Consider the following 22,830-nt stretch of genomic DNA (forward strand, 5'->3'; position numbering starts at 1 on the left):
TGCAAGTTTGTCCTGCTCCTAATTCACAACCTTCATACATGCCATTATGTCACTTACGAGACGCTGATCCCAACAAGTAAAATCTCTACGGACTCAATCCAAGCAAAGTGGAAAAATTAAGCAAAGAGGTTCATTATATTTTAGACAAGGACATCATAGACCCAAGTCAGAGCATTTAGAGTTTGCCTATTGTCATGGTACCAAATCCAGATGGGACACAGAGATTTGGCATTGATTACCACAAGGTAAATGCAGTGAACATAACAGATTCCTTCCCAACACCTATGTAGATTGGAGGACGGCATTAATAGGGTTTCATTAATCTGCATAGTCAGAGGACAGGCTTGCTCAAAGGCTATTGGCAGGTGCCACTGACAAAGCCAAAGAGATTTCTGCTTTTGCCACCAAAGATGGCCTATTTCAGTGCAAAGTAATGCCTTTTGGTATGAAAAATGCACCACAAAATTTCCACAAAGGCTGACAGATCAAGTGATTGCTAGGCTTGACCATTGTGTGGTGTACATGAATGACATTTTGGTGTAAAGGACACTTGGGATGATTACATCACACACTTGTGGCCACTTTTTAATCGTCACCATCAGGCCAATTTGGTGATCAATTTGGCACAAACGGCCAGTGTGGTGTATTTCTGTCATGCAGTGGGTCAAGAGCAAGTACTACCAACAGAGGTAAAGGCTGAAGTCATATTGGACTTCCCAATACCCCAAACCATAATAATAAGAGTTGCTCAGCTTCCTGGACATGGCTGGGTTCTACAGCCATGTCCAGGATAATTCTGTATCATTTTCAATGTTTGCTGACCTTACTCCACTACAGGTACAGTTGCGAGATTAAATACCACATAATTCCTGCATTTACAAGTACATTGTACCATGAAAATGAGTACACTGTACAATGAAAGCTTTCTTTCATATGGTCACTTGGAAAGACATGCCTAGCCAGAAAACTGCAATAGTGACACTGTTCACAGGTCAAATGGAGTGCACTTGCTACTCAAAATAGGCCACAAATGGGCAGTAGAGGGAAAGAGGTGGTGTACATACACCAAGTCTCTGGACATAATCATATTGTGCAAGCAGCATTCTTCTCCTAAAGTAACATGTCTTCATATGCTAAGTACCATTCTCCCTGCTATTAAAACTTATTTGACTCTTTTCTTTCAGCTTGACGATTTCCGAGAATGGCGCTCAGAATGTTACAGGTCTGTAGGATGTAATCCCATAATTTCAGCATGCTGGCAGAATAAACTCTACAGACCGCCCTTGCAATAAGTGTATCATGAGTTCTGGGTGGCCACCACCCTAGTATCAACCTTCATCACTGTCATTAGATGTACATGTATGACTCATTCATCATTACGGCAGTATAACTCTGACACTAATATACAACCTCTTACAGCACCAGCAGCTAAGGCTGATTGCTGAATCTTGTCTGGATCTTGTCACCTATGGGCTCCAGCCAATGGATGGGAAGCAAAGCACTGCTCCTTACTCTCCACCTCAGTTATCCAAGTGATGCGGTTCCCATGGAAACGTAACAGCGCTACAGTTGGTAGCTGGATGTTCAGTTGAATGTAACTCCACAATCTACAAGATGTGGTTTCCATGGTGACTGGTTGCTACGTGGAGTTGGTTGCAGATGCCTCTGCTGTGATTTCCATCATCCTAATGGTGTGATTGCCTGGGAGGCTGGAGTTGCCAAGAGTTGGGGAGTCAGCGCTGAACAAACACAGCGGGATGTGGCTACAGCTCAGATGCCATTTTTTCAACAGTGGCTCAATGCTTCTATCTGAACTGAATGATTAAACATAGAAAAAAGGAGAACAAATTGAGGCAAGATCTACTCAGGAGTCAAAGACTATTTAATCTAAAAATGTCATTGCACTTATTTCACTTACAGCATTAAGTTATTAAAGGGGAAAACCTTCATTCTAATGCTGTTGTGACACATAGTCCACATAGAAATTCATAAAAGCAACATTATAAAGTGACCACTCACCAGGCTCATTTGGATCAAACATTCAATTTATAGTCATGACATAAACATATACCTGATGACAACACTGGCCCATCTGTTGTACATTAACCCATCCCCGTCAGCTCCCACAAAAAACGTGGTTTTTATTATTTATGACCAAAAGAGGGCGTCCTAGGACCTCAGGCTTGGCCAGGAGCTGTAGAATAATTTTAGCCAATCACAGAGATCCTTACTGGGACTCAGAAAAATAATTTATGCAAAGAAACATATTTTAGAATGTCTCTTATTGGCCAAAACACCTGCCAGGGGTTCGAGCCTGCTGAGAAACTAATCAATATTCATGTTTACAGCGCGCATGTATCTTTGTTGCCCCAGCAACTGCAGTGATTTCTTACGCGCGGTATCGTGATATCGATCTCCTCATAGAGTGCTTGACGATATCTCCTTGTGTGTGTACGTGTACTGCTATGCTATGCTTATGCTGGGGCGGGCACGGGGGTGTGTGTGTCGAATTCCATTTACGTTAGTGAGTGTGGGTAACTTCTCTAGGTTTCCCGTCCATTTCTCTCTCTCTTTTCTCTCTTTTTCTTTCGTATCATTCTATATCTTTCATTCTCAGAGAACAATCGTACTTCTGAGAGTGTTTTGTTCATTTTTTCTAAGTGATTATCTCGTTTGCAACAATTTAGAGGTGAGTTTTTGTCCTAGTGTTTGTTGAGTTTTTTGATTGAACACGATGTAGCTTATCTACGTATGTGCGCATAACATCGTAGCTTGTGTGGTACCCACTCGTTTGTTTTCCGTGTAAGCATTTTTGCCGTAGTGTCTTCATCGTTCGTCTTCCAAGCATCGTGTTTTCACCCTAGTTTTTCTCATCGTAGTTTTTTACCTCGATTTTTTTTTGGGTGCAAGATGTTCTGTGTATTTTTTTCTACGGTAATATGCCATCGTTGATGATCTTCGTGTATTCATTACTAGTTTTTCACCTCCGTTTCATTTTTGTGTACCGGTACAACTAATGTCTGACGTGGCGTAGTTACAACTATGTTTAGAGCTAGTAGTTAGCTAGGTCTGCGATGTCTGTATCGTTTGCTGATATGTTTTGTGAGCTGAGAGTGACTATGATGGGAGTGATATTCAGGGTTTTGCTGTGGTTGAGGTGATGGCAAGATGTAATTTATTTTGTGTAACCATGTATGACATTGATGATGGCGAGTAAAACTACGACACGAGTAACCTAGCCTAGGCCAATGCAAATGACGAGAGCTAGAGACTAGTAGAGTGACACTGAAGAAACGGGGGCTGATGCTCGCTCGTGCACGGGAGTGGTCTAGAGACCTGCATTACAGTTGTGTATTTATTTTTTTTTCCTTTTTCTTATTCACTTGGGTATTGTGCTACCAAAATTCGTGTCTCTGAAGAAACTCAACCAAAAGCTTGACAACAAGTTTGCATCAGGTCTATTCTGTAGTACTAGCACTAGGTTCTAGATCTAAATCATAATGGCGATGCTAATTTAGTTTTCATTTAGAACTCGATGAAATCCATTTTCTTTGCTCATTTTTCAACTGATAAATTATTTAGAACTGTACTTAAATTCTGATGTACTGCATTCACCATTGTAATAAAAAAGAGCCTGCTGATCAGGTGTTTCATTGTATCCTTTTCATTTCCTCCCTATCCTTTTGGTTTCCTTCCTGTCACTTTCTTCTTTGACCCTGGATGGAAAAAAAAATCCCATCTTGCCATGTAAAGACAGAATACATAACCATCATGAAATATCATGACATTGAAGTAATAATAAGAAATATTCAAGTGACCAAAATACTTGTTTGTGAAAATAAATAACAAATGAAAGGTGATTTCTTATGGAGCAGTTCTTTCAAATGTCAAACAGCTTCGATAATGAAGCAAGTGAAATCTGAAAACTATCCTGGCAACAAGTTGAAATTGATAGGGAATTCTGACAAAAACTGTCACACCATTTGATGTTTGAATTTGTCTTTTTACTGGATGAGGTTATAAAACTAAGTGCCGCCGATAAAATAACAATCCTCTCAATTTGAACAAGAGCAGTAGGGTGGTACACTAGTACGACTCAGTAAACAGCTGATTATTTATGCATCGTATCCATGGGCAACTGCGGGGTAACTGCAAGAAGGCGCAGGAAATTAGACTTGAGTCAAGAATGACTATTTATTATTATTTTTTTATTCAAACTATTTTTTTTCTTGGAATAAAAAAAAAACCCCAAAATATTTCATATTACGCTTCTAAAATATAAAATGAATATATGAAGTCTTTTTATCGTGATTTTATGAAGAATTAGAATTATTAAAAAAATATAGATACTAGACGGGCTGAACAAGGAAGTCTAATTTCACCCCAAGAATTTGCAACACACCGCATCTCGGGTGCATTCCTAGCGTTCTTGCCGCACTCTCACGATCACCTAGTAGCTAGGCCATGTGCACAAGCGCTCTAAGCCAGTCACATGTTCACAGTACACACGTTGTTAGCCAGTTCACCGATCTCATTCCTGATCTCGTGCGTGTAGAAAATTCTCTCAAAACTAAGCCAGACATGATTTTGGAACATACATTACAATGTCAAGACCTTTTCAGTGGACTTTGAATTCGCTATTTGTCTGTTTTAGCTCTTGAATGTACGACTTCGAACGTCCGATTTGTTTTTCACTACACCACGTGGAGTCCCGGGTTTTCTCAGCCCCATGCTTCTCCACACGTGCACGTCACACTAGCACTGTGTACCTGTGTGTACACACACAAGCCATCGCGATCGAAGTTTGAGCGATAGCGATAACATGTGCGGAGCAGACATGCGGATTTCAGCACAGGGTAAATGAGTAGTTGAACGTATCACGATTGTAAAACAAATCTTTTTGTATGTCTCTGCAAATTTGAATTAGGCTATCTCAGCATAGATAGATTATGATACATTACAAAATAGATTAGCCATAGCAAGAACTTGCTTACATGAGAGTTATTAGATAACGTTGCAAAATAAAAACCCCGTCATTGAATGGAATGTTCCAGAGCTATCTCGGGGGCGGGGGGGTGGGGCTCGAGGACATTATGGACACGTCGATTCGCAAGTGGGTAAGATGTGATTACAGATGGCTTGAAATGAAGAGGATTTATCAATGAAATACACAGAAACAATATTTTTTCATAATTCCTGCACAATTTATTATTTCTTTTCATAAAATTCACATAAACTAGTGCTGTATTGAGTCAACTAAGTGCATATTAGCACGAGTGTACACGCATCATCCCTCCTGCCTAGTGGGAATGACACAGGCAGTTTTTTCCATGACGTATGAATGCTCTTCGCGTGTAGATCGCGCCGTAGGGAAGATCGCGCCCAAGTTCATGGCCAACTTACTAGGCAGGCACGATATTACAGATTACACAGAGGCCCGTACGTGGATGGGTTAACTATGTAGTAGGCATCACAAATTGGTGTAAAGTGAACTCCCATTAAAATGAAGTCCTTGGGAAAGGAAGTTTTCTTTCGTTATATCGAAATTTTGTTATAAGCGAACAAAGAAACAACAAAAATACATAGAGATGATAATGTTGCAGCCTGAATTTTTCTTTTGTTGTAACTGGAATTTCATTATAACCCCGTTCATTACAATGGGAGTGCACTTCATATATAGTCCTTGGAACAGGCAGTATTCTTTCGTTATATCGAAATTTCTTTATAACTGAACAGATAAACAATATAAATACACAGAGAGCATAACATTACGGCCTGAAATTTTACTTCGTTGTAACTGGAATTTTGTTATAACCGTGTTCGTTATAACAAGAGTACACTGTATTGCATTCAACAATCTTATGGTGAGAAAAAACAGACACAAAATTTAATTCCATTGACTCCGCTTACCTTCTTTCCTGATAGGAGACCCAGCATTTTGTGTCTTGATTCTTATCGATGAAGTACCTGAATGTGAAGAGGACATCTTCAAAATCTGTGAATGAGAAAAAGAATGGTGTAAGTGTTATACCTGTACATACACCTACATTGTGTGCATACAATGCACCCATTGGTAAGTGGCAATTTGCTGCAGAGTGAAACGGTTGCTCATGTGAAAGTGGCACACATTATTACAGACATACTGAATTACAAAAATACCCTAAGTGTTACATGATATCCACTTTGGATAGGTTGAGGGAAAGATCTTGGGGTGTTAAATAGTTGGCAGGAAGAACTGTTTATATGACAATTTTCTTCTTAAGAGTAAACTAAATAAAGCGATGCCAGCAAGTAACAAAGCATCCAAGGGCACATTCTACCACTAATTCTCTGGGTTTCACTGTCAGCCCAGTGCTAGCATCAACTCACTCTATTATTTCAGCAATATCACCACAGTGCACACAGTCATTCTTAATTTTGCATGCTTAGTGCAGGGCTGGTCTTCTAGGGGCAGAGCCTGAAAACGTGTGCCTCGTTGAAATGAAGCCCATTGGTGGATATCAGTTAAAACATGCCCAAAGTTCTCTCAAATTCTCTGTGACTTATTTCATTGTGTGTAGAATTATGAAAGTGAAGAGCGCTGAAGCTAATGAGCCATACAGTGCACGTCACTGTCTACTGAACGTCTCATTTGTACATTTTGTATCTTCTTATCATGGTTATTGAATTCCCTCCTTGTTGACCTCCCTGCTTTTAATATCGAACCACTACAAGAATTCAAAATTCAGATGATAGGCTTGTGACCCTTACAAAAAGATCTCGCCACATTACTCCAGTTCTCCTATTCCTCCACTGGCTCCCCTAACGTATCACCTTTAACCCGTTGAGGACGAGTCCCCAGTATACTTGGTCAGGTATCCATGGGAAATGCGTGCTGTAGTAAAATCAAACCGTCCTCAACGGGTTAAAATCCTTTTCACTGTTTGTAAGATATGTAACACCGTTGCCCTATTTTATCTCAAAGATTTGATTCGTTAAAACTTTGGAATAAAACATTTTCATTTCAATAATTCCAACTTGAATTAGAAACGAATGATTATATGGTTTTATATAATCTGCAAACTATCTCAGTTATTTAATGATGCAATACGCCACATGACAGATCATTATCTTGAGCATGATGTGTCATATTGACGCAGTCAATCATTATGTACTTTGCACCAGTGTTGGCATGCACTGGCATGTTAACTTTAGGGTCAATTACCAATTGATTAAAATTCCTCTCTGGGGGAGAATATATGCAAAGTAGGAGGCGTCTTAGATATAACATAAAGGGATTTCGGTACATTTCATCACATGCAAATTTATATCATTATATCAGCACAATACCTGTATAAGGCATACCTCTAACTGGGAATCGACGAATATATTTGTTATGGACTGACACACAAGATATCATTGGAGATGCTAGATAACTGCTAGTTCAAATTCGGAGATTATTTTGGTGCAAAAACATCAGGCACTGGAATAGAATCGGGATTGTCGCTTTTGTATATGTGAATGTTTTGAACTGGATCATGTTTTTAGAGTGGTCGCAGCTCATAGGAATGTGCAGGGATGGAGCTACTTTTAGACATTTTCAAGCTCTCTTCAACCTTTTCAAGACGAGAGGATTTACACTCTATAAGCCTGGAACAATTCAACCAGAAGGTATGAATACCTTGATGGAAGACCTCTGTATTATCAATTAGAGGGCAAGTAAAACACACCAGTAATAGCAATACAGGGGTCTAAACCTTTGTCAACCAATGAGTGAAGAGTATTCTATAATTTAAGCAAAGTACATGTTACTCATGTAACATTTTCCTCCAGTCAGCATTGTAGCCTTCACATGAATTCCCTTCCTGCATTTTTCATGTCTTGGAGCAAGAGGCAGGGGGGATCCACTGACTGAAGATTTCTTCCACTGGCGAAATCCCTTCGATTTCTACAGTTTACTTATGCTGGACGACGATAAGTTATATTACTGGTTCCAACAGCACAATCTCATAGCATCTTCAACGCGCGGCAAACTTTGCATAAGGCCTTGTAAGCTGATCTCCAACAGCTCAAGGATAGGGAAGAAAGTGTGGAGATGCAAGGGAAGTGTTGCGTGAAAACGTGACAAAACATACTCCATTCATCACAATTCAATGTTTGGGAACTCTTGGTGTTTATCAGAGAATGGGCCCTTGAGTCTTCTCTCACCACCGTGCAATCAAAGCTGACCTGAATTATAAGCAGACTTCAGTTAAATGGGCAACTATCCTCTGGGATTTAACACAGAAATTTGTTGAAGACCTGTGTTACGGAGGTCGAGAGTTAAAGTTTGCAGGGCATAGAGAAATCGACAAGAGTTTGTTTGGATGTCAGTGCAAATTTAATTGTGGTGATCCAAGGAAACAGAAAGTGTGGATTCTCGGTATGGTCGAGAGAGGAAGCAACAGAATAATCCTGTATCCTGTTGACAATAGAGATGAGGATACTCTTATCCCCCTCATCGAGAGGCACGTAGAGAAAAGGACAACAATCTACACGGATGGATGGAGAGCATATTCATCGCTCAATGTCCGCGGTTATCGCCATTTCATCATGGAGCACAAGAGCGTCCAAGAGATGACAACCAGGGAAGAGACCATGGTGCATACAAACACTACAGAAGGATCATGAAAGATCACCAAAGACCATATCCGTAGAATCAATGGGACAAGCATCAGTAACTTTGAGGGGCACCTCAGTGAGATACTTTGGAGGAATACCAAGGCAGCAGGGAAAGGGAACATCTTGGAAGCAATGTTCTCACTCATCCCCGACTACTACACCCTCCAACGCAAGCCTTCCCTAGAAGTGCACCACCAGCCACTCTCTGATTCGTGGTCAGCCAAGCAAGAGGAAAAGGTGACTAGGGAGGAACCCCCTACCAGGCCCATCGGCAACTGACAGCCGAGCACAAATGTGTCACATGATTCGAGTGTACCTTCTGAGCATGGTCCCTGAACTTCATATCAACTTCCTCCAGATCCCGCTTCTCCGACCGCCCCCAATGCCAGCAGATCCTTGTGCTAGACACCAATTTACTTCTCTTGAAAAGTAATTGCCATCTGTTCTTTTTATCCATTGAAGCCACGTCCAGGTACAAGTTAGATTGAATGATTATCATAATGTTAACACTATATAATTTTATTCATTTTATAAAATGGACTATGAGAAGGGAAGGAATAAGTCTGTGTGAGCTGGTGTTGGACAATAAAGTTGTTTGTGATTGTCGTGTGAATCATCCTACTAAGAAATTATGGCATCAATGTAAAAATGTATTAAAGAGCAGTCACCGCTTACGGTTCGTCTATGAAAGAGTTTTGTATCAAGAACAAAAGACTTCTTTAGAAAATCATTGAAGCCATAATTTCTTTGAATGTGTCTGCAGATGTTGGCAGGTATTCAGAGAGGTTCCTAGTGACTTTTATCATGATAAATGGGCATTTTTTTCCCCCTAACTTACCCTTTGTATCATAAAAGCAGTCTGAAGCAAGAATGACATCAACCTTGCCCAGTGTGACCACAGCAGGAGAGACACGTCCCCAGGTCAAGCCTATCACCTCACACGCTGCCAGACCGTTGGCACGACAACTTTGTCTACAGTTCTCCAAACTTCTTGGTTGTTGGCAGTCATCACTCAGAGTGACCAGGGCACCACACTTTGCTGCCATTACTCCTGGGAGGCTGGTTCCAGCACCTATCTATCAAGAAAGAGCAATACTTTAGCTTTCTTGGGTCAGGATATATTTAAATAATGTAGTATCTGAACATTCAAATGGTGTCTCAATGCCTAGATCTATATTATGTAACCTCATACACAGCTACAACTATACATGCTACTGGCCTGTTCCATGCGTGATAGAGTTTAGGTGCATTCTGTATGTATTCCAACATTCACGCCTATTGACAATGTATGCCTCATAAGTATTAATTGGTACATGCCACTTGACGGTCATACAGAATCCACATGTAAATGTTTGCCAGACTCACAGGGAAATAAATGTGGAAGGGTAAGACTAACAAGGTACCACATTTACCATCAATTTTGTACAGAGACATAAAAAAAAAATGGCTGATTCAAAATGGAGTGATTGCTCTCCTTGTTCCATCACATTGCGTGGTGGTTTGACAATACGAATAATTTCAAAGTAATTCTGAAATGGGCACTCAATACCTGAAAATGCAAACTTTCTTCTACTAGACACAGAAATCACCAAGAGACCTTCCATACAAAAATGAAAACTCTCCTACAAAGCCTTGATCTACATTTCAGAAATGACTTGACAGAATATCATACTCATTTGAAATAAAATTCCAGCATATTCAGAGAAGTAAGATGAAATGAGCACAAATAAATAACAAATGGCTGTAAGCAGTCAGTAGCTTCAGACCTCAAGGACTTTCTTTCCCTGAATCCATTCCCTCTTGTGCCAGACGTACTGAGCCAGAACAGGGGCACAGGGCCAGACGTACATTCCATAGGCAGGGTCAATGACCTGATGAGAAAGCATAATGTGAGACAGACAATGCAAACAATTAAATACCTCACATCAGCATAATGACTGAAAAATTTACGGAATGTGCAACTGGCAACTTAACTTCAAATGGTACACATACTTGTTTGATCTTGTAATTCTGAGCTTCCCTCAATCTTTCAGCATTTAAAGACCTTTTAATGCAATAAGCATTTTATAAAAATCGTGAATTTCTATTATTAACCTAGCATCATACATTCAGCTTTAACAGATGCAAATTAGGGGTTGAGAGAAATCAGCTTCTTTCTAACCATACTGGGCCCCCTCTATATATATTATAAAGACTGTGACTCACACACATAAAAAAAGCCCATTCCACAATGAGGGAAGCACAAAGCTGGTAAAGTGGTCCATTCTACACAACTTGTTGGACTTGGTCCCAAAGTGACACCATGTAAAGTCGACTCCCGTAATAACAAAGTCCCCAGGACCGACAGTTTACTTTTGTTATATAGAAATTGTTATAAAACAAAACAATAAAAATGTAGGGGCCTGAATTTCAACTTCAGTGAAACCAGAATTTCATTATAACTGATCAAAATAACGGGAGTGCAATGTAATGCATCTGTGTTCCTACTACACTTTAGCAGGCCTTACCTCTGGGATTGAAATGGAGATGCTGGCTTCTTCATCGTGCCAGGAAAAATGTCTCAAGTTCTCCTCTGCAGCCTTGGCTTCATTCATCAGGTAGAAGAGAAATGCTGCAAGGAGAATCAGTAACTCAATTTAAACGTGAAAACTCTTACCGGTACCTGGTATATCATTTATCATTCTGCACCAAGTCAATTCTCAGGCTCTTGCTTGATTACTTGCAGATGGTTGTTTTGCATTCAAACGGGTATTCTAGACGATTTACGGGTATATAATTATACATGTAGTACCGTACATATAAATTGATAGTGCCATGTATAGATTTGCAGAATTCATTGTGAGCAGGTATGGTAAAAAAATGCAATACCGGTACATACTACACTGAAAAATGGTGAAATACAATGTAGGACTAGGAGGTCCACAAATTCAAGTAATGTTGCAATGTAATCCACTACAATATCACTTGCTCAGCATGTTCACCTGCATAAAATGTACGCATGCTTCTTGTTTTCTGCTTCCTTGAGTACCCAATCATGCATTATGTGAAGCTACGATGTCATCATCCTTGTTCATTGTGATAAATCATTAACTTTGAAAACATTTTTTTTTCCCTCATCCCTATCATGAATTTCGAAGCTCTGCACTCAATATAACCAAATTTAGTCTAAAAAATCATTCGGAGGTCTTCTTTTATGTAATTTGAGATACCAGTATACAAAGTATACAAGTGTCTATGAATTTGCAATATTTTTAAGAACAGAATTTGTGAACATTTCCACACTGCAAAATATTTCACATTGACAATATCAGTATTGTAGATGTTGCACAAAATGAAATAAGGTTCATTACTACAAAGGTTCCTCATCCAAAAGTGATAGGAATCTTTGTTATTGGTAAATGAGCCTTGTATTTCATAATTCATCTTCTAATTTACCCACCTTCAGAATAAATAAACCTTTGGAACAACAAACTATAACTTTAAGTTTTCATACAAGTTTTCAAACTATTAACGCATGAAAATACAAACTTTAACAACTTCTAAGACTACTTCATTATTACCTTTTATTAAAGTTCAAACAAAACCAATGGGGTAGCATCTCAGCTTACAAGTATTCAATAAACATACGACACAGTTCCCACCGTATACTAGACCCCGTTGTTTGATGATAACAGAATTTCGTTTCAATATTATTACAAATGAAAGCTGCAAGTCAAAATTAATAAGGCACAACGATTTATCTCTTTGTGAAACGCAGTAAGCAGTACACTTAACAGTGTACTAACCGCACCTGCGACTCCAACACTAGTTACAGCACCCTGCACCAGGGTTTACATAGTAGTTTAGTACCAACGACTTAGTACATCCTACAGCCTACAGGAGAAGAGTGTCTGTCTAACGTTTCGTTAGATCTAAAAAAAGATTAAATTTAAAATTATGTCATGTTATGATGAAGATGATAGTAAAAGTAATAATGGAACATATCAAAATCACTGACACTAGTCACTACCGGTGTCAATAAAAATAAGAATCCAATACCAACAGTGACAGTTCATGTAAAACTAACCGCAGCAGCGACCCCATACGGACAAATACGTACCGTTACTGTGTTACAGCGCCCCGCGACGGGGTTAATGTAAAACTAAAGTAAATTAGAGCTTTAATAGAGACAGAGTGTAGAGGGTGTACAAACAGCGTAGACACAATGCTGACTGAACTCACATCAGTTACAACGCATGGGACTATGGCATATATGCACGTTCAGCTACATGCAGTTCAGTGCAACAGTCAGCAGGTCAGTAGACGTAATAGACAGTCACGAAAGCAACAAAATTTAAATCGTCATCTTCCTGAGCTGTGAACATCGGTGTTTCTCCGAAATACAGGTCAAACTCGTCGACGTAAACGCATTAACTGTCATTTCTCTCTCAGATCGTGACAGGCAGTAGTGTCACTCCACGAAGGAGCCAGACCGCACACGTGTTTGTGTTGTGATGAGCCCGAAGGTCCCAGGGCCGGGGTCGTCCGCTAGTGTGCGTGCGTGGGGACTGAGTCTGGAGCTGGAGCTTCAGTCCCGATTCAGTTGCCCCATGACACCACCACAGTTTCAAGTGGGTGCGAGCACAGATCCGATCTTTGGTGCAAGATCAACCGTTGTACTCTGCAGTGGCGGATCCGGGGGTGGGGGCGCAAGGGGCGCACGCTCCCCCCCCCTTTATTTCTAATTGGTATATTGTATTCTTTATTTGGTATATATATTTTTTTGTTTACCATTTTCTTCTTTGTTGAAATGTTTGAATATGTATATGCATGTGAATATATGATATCTTTTTATTTTTGAAGCGCCATGAGCACCATGAGCTCGGCGAACGGGTCGAGTTGTCCACGGTAGGGTTTGCGCTCGGCCTCGGGCAACTCAACCCAAGTTAAGGTGCTACCTGAAGGTTGTTTTTTTTTTTTTTTTCGGGGGGGGGGGGGGGCATAGTGCTTCAGATTAGACGAGTGATGCATGGAAAGTGAATTTCGCGCAGTTCTTGTTTGTTTCCTGTCTAGTTTAACTACTGTGTGGCCTATAAAATAGTCTACCTAGCAACAACGGCAAGTGTTTGAATTTTCATTCCCGATTTTCATTTCTTAGATCTCTTTCCTTTGCTCCGATCCACAATTCCGTGTCCCTTCACATTTTTGCAAGTAGTCAATAGCATCACATAGGATGCGAACTGATTCGCTTGTCAGCTCACTGACCGAATATTATCGTTTGATGTGTGCCTCTTTCATCATAGCTGAAATGCTCTGAAATGGGAGGGGTGAGTACTTCTCAGTACTGATTGGAAAATAGGCCTAATGTATCCGTAAAATGACTGGGGCAATAATTAGTCTGTAAAGCGCATTGGCATTCTTAACAAGTCTGAAATGCGCTACCAGTATATAAAAACTAGTGAGGCATATACATGTACCTAGAATGTCGCAGCAACGTGAAAAAAAAAAAAGCTGCGGCCTAAAAACAACTTTCTCAGTATCTGAAAAGAAAGAAAAATCTCGTTGGCTGCGGCTAAAACCATCAAAGGGCCACAGGGAGACCACAATGACAGACAGTGAAAGTATGATACAAATTAACCGTCAAGAAACTAGTCAGCAGAATATCTTTCTCTCTGTTAGGCAATAATGTACGGAAGACAATTATCTTGTGAAATTTTGTATAGGCCAATAGTAGTATTCATGAGAGGGTGGAAATGTTACTTTCAAACATTATACGGAGCGTAATCGAAACTCGCATGAGGAGCAGAGTCTCAAATTTAGCCAGAATTGGTCCATTACTTGGCGTAGATTCGCATGCCTGCGCGACTATCACTGTCTCGCTGGCTATCTTTTGCATGTAGTGCTAAAAGAGAAGTTATAGAATGCTCATTTATCGTGCACTCTTTGCCCTCATTTTGAAAATTGTGGCACCTACAGAAGTTGCGCGGAAAAACCCTTAAAAAAAAAATGAATAACGTGGTAGCAACGCCTAAAGCATAACTCAATGATATTGAACGCGGTTTCCATCGCCCGTAAAAATGAACCCACTTTTACAATATTAACGCAACAAAAACCGAGCATGACCGAAAGAATTGGGACAAAAGACAAGAACATGGGTTGAAATAAATTTCTGTCTCCATACACGTATACACACAAGCAGTGGCGGATCCGGGGGGGGGGGGGGGAGGGGGCGCACCCCCTCTGTATTAGATTAAGCTGCAATTGTATAGCAAACGTCTTCATAAAAATATAAATGGCTCTTTCGTCCTTTAAGCCGATTTGGTTCACCCTCTTATAAATGGATAACTGAACTAAACAAGCAGTTCACTGGCTATAAAAACAATTCATATACTTGAGTAACGACATATCAGATATCAGATATATCTATAACATCATCATCCATGATGGCTTTATTGTCATTATTTGAGGGAAAGTCTTTATCAATTTGCATCTAGGCACATCGGCTGCCGCCAAGGAAGCTCTACGAAAAATGTATGAAATCAATTATTACTTCGCAATGTCGGAGAACAAAAACGAGTAACTTGAACGATTCAGTAGAACGCTTTTTGTGACACAAATCATCCAATTTAAGACACACACATGCAATTAATATGTTTCTTTACCCCCCCCCCCCCCAAAAAAAAAAAAAAAAATGTTTAAAAATTGGGTCGAGTTGTCTCAGCGCAAACTCAACTCTGCACCCAGCGCGACCCGGTAGAGCTGTCCAGGCTTCAGGTCGTTTTGTCTATGTCGGATTATGTTGAGGTCGACTTATCCAGTCCACATCTCCATGGCTGAGATCCCAGGCATCAGCTGTGAGGGGGGTGCCGTTGTGAATGAGTAATGCGTGGGTCTAGGGGTGGCGTGGCATTTCATCAATCATTTTTCAATTTTTTTCGTCTGACAAACCATTGAAAGCTTATGAAACCCTTACATCTGATTGGGCGAGAGCAAATTTGTCAGAAAAAAAAATATATCCCCCGGTCGACGTTCAGCAGTGACATCTCACCAAATCTGTTGGAAATGAAAACGAAAGAAAAAAATGAATGAATGAATGAATGAATGAATGAATCAGGGCACACTACATGGCGCCATATTACGCACACACATATCACTAGTAATTGAACAACCAAATGGTGCGTTCATCAGCCAGCCAGAGAACATGCAACATACAGCTCAGGGTAATAATGATCTTATACCTTTAGACAAAACTATTACCTTTCAGGTCTTCAGTAACAATATTCAGACAATTTAGGCCTCTATAGAATGCTGTTAAATATAAATGTGCCTCAGGTGGTCAAGAATGACCATGGGCACAGCTCGATTGGAGCATGGAGCTACCCTAGACTATGCGATATCACAAAGGTATTTGAACTTATTCAAATAAGTCAACTTGATAACTTTAGGGATAGAATTTAGACTTAGATTTATCATTCTTTGGTTGAAATATGATGTAAAATATTTTCTTCTCATGTTTGGAATGTATAAGAAGAGAAAATTCTGGTCATCCTTCTGATGCCGAAGGAGTAAAGCCTAAGATTCAGTATTCAGGGTGCCATTTAAACAACATACATGACCGTGTCAAGAAAAACCTGAACAAAATGTCGGATTTCATATCATTTTTCTGCAGTGTTAAGTGATCTTTTTTTCATAAAGTATCACATATCTTTTACTTAGAGGTTTGCTATTTTCATATCCAGAACGAATAATGCAACATTATTTGAAATAGGATGTTTCTTTTTTTGTTTTTCTTTTCAGACGCACTAATATCACATCTACTGCAGATCACTGTATAGTTGATCAAGGGAGAGCTAAACAAACTTTTTCAAGACCTCTACGTGTGTTTGTTTCATTGTTATTATTATTACTACTACTACTTCTACTACTACTGCTACCACTACTATCATGACTGGTAAAATGAAAATTCTGTGATATGAATATTTTCGAGACATAAAGTGGGTGGGGGCCAACAGCCTATAAAGGTCCTACATGGGGCCTCACAATTTTAACAAGAGATGTACCCCGGGATGTGCCCAGTCGATTGCATGATATTGTGGATTTGATGTAGGGTCTACAAAAGAATTTAAGTGAGATGAATATCCTTTTAATGTTTTCAGTCTTACTAACTACTGAAGAAATATTCTTAGAGTTTGTTTTATTGAGGTATTTGTATACGTGCCTCTGATGTTAACCTGACATGTAATGCGCTTCTGGTATTGTCATGGTTCGAATTGAATGCTAAATTTTATCAACTGAAATGATAATTATCTCGTAACTCTTGTTGCACTCATTTTAGGATGCTTGCATGAAACCTGACATCAACTCCGAAAATTGAATTTACACCTATTCAACCCTCGGAAAGTTTCCAGGCGAGACAGTGCATAGCAGAATTTGTAGATGGTCGATAGTCTGTTTGATTCTGAACTCTCATCCGCCCTGTCTTTAAATCACTCTATTTGTTACATGTCAGAGATTATTTTAGCTATAAGATGATATTTTTTTATTGTGCTAAGGCTTAACACTGTTAAGGGCACTGCCCCACAGTATAATTTCGACTCAGTTCATAATTCACAATCCCTTTAGGTCTTTAAGTGACGCTCCTCCAACTCTGGCTTTTATTCTTTAATTTCAACATTTAAATTTCATGACAACTTGCATGGGGCACACAAACTTTTGTCCACGCCAGTCCCACCTTATGGAATAACTTACACCAAGTTTTAAGAAACTGCCCTCGAGCAGATTTTTCTTTTTAAAGCGTTCTGAAAGCCTACTTACTTCATATCTTCTTTTGATTATTTTTTTTTCTTCAGCTACCATTTATAACCTTCTCTTCCTTTAATCTGTTTGCGCAAAGATTACTCCACAGAGTGGTTTTGGCTCATTATGAATAAATTCTATTAATTCAGTGTTATCATTATCAATATCATCTTTATTGTTAACATTATTATTCATTCAACATCAGATTTATGAAGGAGCCAAGGAAACCGAAGAGACACAATACATGTCCAAATATAAGTCTGCACATGAATCATTCTTCCAGACATGCATAGGCCTACCTGTACTCCAAAGCTTGAAAGTGCTGGGATCCAAAAACATATTGTTCGTGAAAGGACGGAAGTTAGCTTTTCCATGCGTGTCACAACTGTGGCAAGATTTGAATGAGAGAGCAAGTCTTCATTTCTTGTTGACGTCTCGTCTGAATCAGGACACTGTAGAAAATACATTCTTGACCATTCGCCGAAAAGGTGGATATTAGGATAATCTATCGGCCAGAGTTCAGATATGCATTTGACTAATGTGTGGTTACGGTTAAAGAACTCTTAAAACCATTATCTTAATGACCATTATCGTTCTCCAGACAATGACCAATTTATGGTGACACTGCAAACTTTGACCAACAGCACAAGAATGGGACCTTCTGTGCCCTTCTCCCATGCCAAAAAATCAGTTCCATGAAATATCGTTTTCAGTACATGCACTACCTCTGATCATCCTCAACGGAATACTGCGCTTCCTCATGTGTTGCATGGTTATCCCTCTCGCAGACATATACAGTATGCATATGAAAGGGTATAAAAACACGAGGTGTCAAAGATGCAAAGACCTGTTGATACAGTCTGATACTAGATTAGAAGATGATCCAGTCCTCTTATCGAATATTCAAACATCATGAGGCATACGACACCTCTGCACGTGACTTCAGTGGATTGATGGTATCTTCAAGATATTTCTTGACATTTATATATTATTTATATATGGTTACAGATCAGAGATCGCACTATTTTGAGATTTTGAGTTTACATTGTGTGAAGGGCATTGCTCCGCTGTATAATGTTGATTCAGTTCATCAATTTATTTACACTCCTTTTAGGTCTCTACGTCACGTTCATCCAACTCTGACTTTCTTGTAATTCCAACATTATTTTATAACTTGTTATGGAGCACACAACTTTTGTCCACGCCAATCCCACCTTATGGAATAACTTACCTTCAGTTTTAAGAAACTGCCCTACAGCAGATTTTTTTTCCCCCAAAAAAATTAAGTGGGTTTAAAAACCCACTTACTTTACTTCTCCTCTCCGGGTTTTTTTTTTTTCTTTAGCTATTATTTATAACCTCTTTGTTTAGCCTGTTTGCGCCTATAGAAGAGCACTTCACAGAATGGATTTGGCTTATTATGAATTTTATATAATTATTATGATTATTGTCATCATCATTATATCATTACATTATCACCAGTATTACCATTACTATTTATTCCATATCAGATTAAGAAGGACCCCAGGGAACTGAAGAGACCTGTGTAAAAAAAAACAAAAACAAAAGAAAACCAATAATAATAATTCTGCACATGAATCATTCTTCCAGACACGCATACCTGTACATAATTGATACTTCAAAGCTTGCAAGTGCCGAGATCCAAAAACGTATTCTTCGTGAAAGCATGGAAGTTAAATATTTCATGCGTATCACATCTTTGGCAAGATTTGAATGAGAAGGCAAGTCTTCATTTATTGTTGGCGTCTCGTCTGAATCAGGACACTATGGAAACTACTATGTTCTAATCCATTCGAAGAAAGGATGGATTTTGGGACAATCCATCCACCAGAGTTCAGTATATGCATTTTGTGTGGTTATGGTTTAAGAGCTTGTAAAGCTATAGCTGCAAATGCCAACCGTTTCCAGACAATGACCAATCTATGGTGACACTGCAACCCAAGAATGTGACCATCTGTGTCCCTTTCCCATGCCAAGAAATCAGTTACACGTAAATGCTGTCCCAGTACAAGCACTACTTTTGATCATCAACAGAACACTGGGCTAGCTTACGTATGTGCAGGTTACCCCTCTCGCAGAGTTCTTAATGAATTTGAAAGGTGTTGATACGCAGAGACTTGTTGATACTGTCTGATGGGAGATTAGATGATCCAGTCTTCTTACTGAATATTCATACATTGTAAGGCATACGGCACCTCCAACACCTGACTTCAGTGGATTCATGGTACCTTCAAAATATTTCTTAGCCTTTTAAGACGTATCTGAGTTTGATAGTGTCAAAATGACCAGTGCCAGCATCTCTGATCTTCTCAGTCAAGCCATTTAAAACATTTAGGTACAATGATTTCAACTCGTGCAGTGATAAACTCACGGTTCGAATCGTGTGAATTTTTGTGTGTGCACATACAATGTGGACTGAAATTCAAGAAGAGAGATCAACATGGTTTGACTGCTTCATGGAAGTGTCGTAAAGTTCAAAAGATAGGAAGTAAAGAACGCAGTGACGGCATTCAAATGACTGCGTTTAGACCTTGCAAGACATGAAATTATTGTATTCATCGCTGCTGGGGCGACAAAATCTCACATCTCAAAGATGTCAAATGCTCAGGAAAAATAAAACAAACCAAACCAAATACAAACAACCAAATGGGGAGACAAACAAAATAAAGATAAACATGGCAGGCCAAAGCACTATCTATAACAAATGACACTGCTCTTCCCTTGACAAGCCGTTGTCATGGTGTTGCCTTCATTTTAGGGGAAAGAGAGCGAGGATTTGGACAAGACATCACTATTAACCAATTATCTAAAGATTGGCAAATATTTGAAAAATAACATGATCTACTGCTTGCGACGTAGGATTCGCTTGCTACTGAGGATGAAAATGTTGACACAATAATAATTTGTTATTATCTATGATTACAAGTGAATCACATATCTTGGATTCTCATTCGAAAACATTGACTTAAGAATGAGATTTTTTTTTTAATACTTCGGAGAAGTCAAAATAAGTTCGCCCGATTAGTGGTAAACGCTGATTTGGACCCACCAAAAGCCAAAAGAAGCGTCTTACTACTCACAGACTGTTAAGCAGAGAGTCAAGTATCAGTACTGTCTGGATGTACAAAATCAGGAATGGACTTGGATCAACATATCTGAGCTATACTGCTTCTAATCACGATGTGCAATATAACACAAAATACGCTATGAACATAATCCCCTTTACAATGTATTTGAAACCAAAACTTGATTATAAACAAATGATTCATTTCATAAATATAAATTGCACGTTTTATTTTTTTTAACTCTACCCGTATTATGTTCAAGATTCATAGACTTGAAACATTGTTTATTATCAATCAATATTCATGTCAATATTTAATGCCTTTTTATTTAAAAATATTAACATTTTTGTACTATTTCTGTTCTTGTAAATCTTAAGCTGTACATCGCTTCGCCATAGAAGGTACAGTATACCGTTAGCTTCAGACAAGTATGGAGAAGTGTTATTGCTATTGTTTCATGTCTCATGCCTGGTATTTTTTATTCAAACGTGTAGCGTACTGTTTGCTTACTCAAGATATGTTGATTATTCTGTTTATCATACTTTTTTTTTTAAATCTAAGTATCTGATTTATATTTTCCAAGATTTTTATCCTCGCTGTTTATCTCTTTTTTACGGAATGGTTTTATGCTTATAACACTTCCAAATTTAATTGTGTGTTATCATGGTTTCCTTTATCATATTTATGGCTGCAATCCTCAAAACGTTTTAATGTTTACATCTGCTTATAGTGTTTTATGTGTTGTTCACTTTCAATATTGCTAAAACCCATCATTCGGCAATGCAATTCTACGTCACAAGGCTCTAGACCACTCGCCTCTGAACCAGGCTATACCCTGCGTATATAATTTTGTGAGACTGAATATGTGAATAATGTGTATTTCAATGTGTTAAAAAAAGTCAATCTCATGCATATATGGAACTATGATTTATTCATTAAATCTCTTGTTATAAAGTGCCATATATATGCAATTATTATCATTATTATCGTTATCATCATTAGTAGTATTAATCATCATCATTATCATCATTACGAAAACATATACAGATCCGAAACCTTGGAAACCTATTATTATTCATGAGGTGATATCAGATACGTTACTTAAATTTTGCTTCAGAAAAAAAGTATGCAGTTAACAAACGCAAAGCTCAGGTACCTTTGAATACTTAGGGTAATGTTTAATCACACAAAAGAAATTGCGTAATAAAATCATTATTTTGTGAATATAGTGTGAGAACGGTAGCGGCACATCACATACGTTACGATCATATTCGTTACTAATTAAACGTATAAGAGTACAACGAATCGGGCAGCAAGCTTAACCACGACACACTTCGGCACGCAGATTTAACCTGACAACCTCGGCTCTACTTCTTGTAGATGAAAATGGGAAAACGCGAGCGGAAATTCAGAAAGAATTTATGGAGAAAAGGAGGACGATCCAACATTTCTAAACAGCGCCAACGACAAACGTAAAAAATTATGTGATGGCCCATCTACATACTTTATTTAAGACCTTTTTCTTTTACTTTATTTTGGACATCTCAGCCATTTCAAAACCATTTTTCATCAAATAAACTTCGTCATAGAATATTGTATGCTCTTATATTTCATATATAAGTGGGCTTCGATTACCTCGTTGAAACAGTTGAAACTTGAATCCCCATCTAAACTAGAAGTGTAGTATCCCTTAGAATAGTGGCATTTACAAAAAGGGTCGTCAGATACGTTACAAAGCCGTTATTTTTTATTTTTCATTTTTAAATCACAGTTATTTTATGTTTGTGAAATCAGTCAGAAGGACTTTGCGGGCTGAAGTCTGGTACCGGCTTTATGTTGTCAACTTCAAAGCAAATGAAGTTAATGATCTACATGAACGGTCTATCTTCGTTTCTTATACATTTTGCTTCTTACTTACATAAAATGCGCTCAGTATTATGGCTAAAGTCACGAGAACTCCCTAAGATGCATATTTGCTCTAAAATGACTATATAGGATTTGATGTCGGACGTTTTGCGTCAGGTTTTTTGGATCACGTGTTTGATTGATCAGGGTTTGTTGTAAATCGGTAGTTTAATGTGTCAATGAACATAAATGTTTTGTCAAATACATTACCATTGTTTATAAATTCTTGAGACATAATTTATTACAGACAAGAACAATGGAAAATTGCATTTATGTGTACTATTTTGCATACAAATCTTTTCCGACTTTACTTTCACCGTCCTCCCAATGATTAAACAAAAATATTCACGGACTTCTTACAAAAGATACGGACGGACTTCTCACAATATATAGAATCGGTTCAAGTTGCCCCTGGTTCGACACT

General features: G+C 38.7%; 1 protein-coding gene across 1 annotated transcript; it reads right to left on the bottom strand.

Annotated features, from left to right (window-relative positions):
- Nucleotides 1-919: 919 nt before the first annotated feature.
- On the bottom strand, nucleotides 920-11,222 carry LOC139733468 (histone-arginine methyltransferase METTL23-like). The gene is made up of 5 exons (XM_071644284.1): nucleotides 11,148-11,222; nucleotides 10,407-10,511; nucleotides 9,479-9,716; nucleotides 5,911-5,995; nucleotides 920-1,814 (listed from the first exon to the last, which is right to left on the bottom strand). Exons 2-5 carry the CDS (start codon nucleotides 10,488-10,490, stop codon nucleotides 1,640-1,642), a joined length of 582 nt encoding a protein of 193 aa, XP_071500385.1. The 5' UTR covers nucleotides 10,491-10,511; nucleotides 11,148-11,222; the 3' UTR covers nucleotides 920-1,639.
- Between the last annotated feature and the right edge of the window lie 11,608 nt (nucleotides 11,223-22,830).

Source organism: Diadema antillarum, unplaced genomic scaffold (assembly GCF_040938485.1).
Source record: "Diadema antillarum isolate AM-2024a unplaced genomic scaffold, OU_Dant_1.0 seq00000477_RagTag, whole genome shotgun sequence".
NCBI classification, from domain to species: Eukaryota; Metazoa; Echinodermata; class Echinoidea; order Diadematoida; family Diadematidae; genus Diadema; species Diadema antillarum.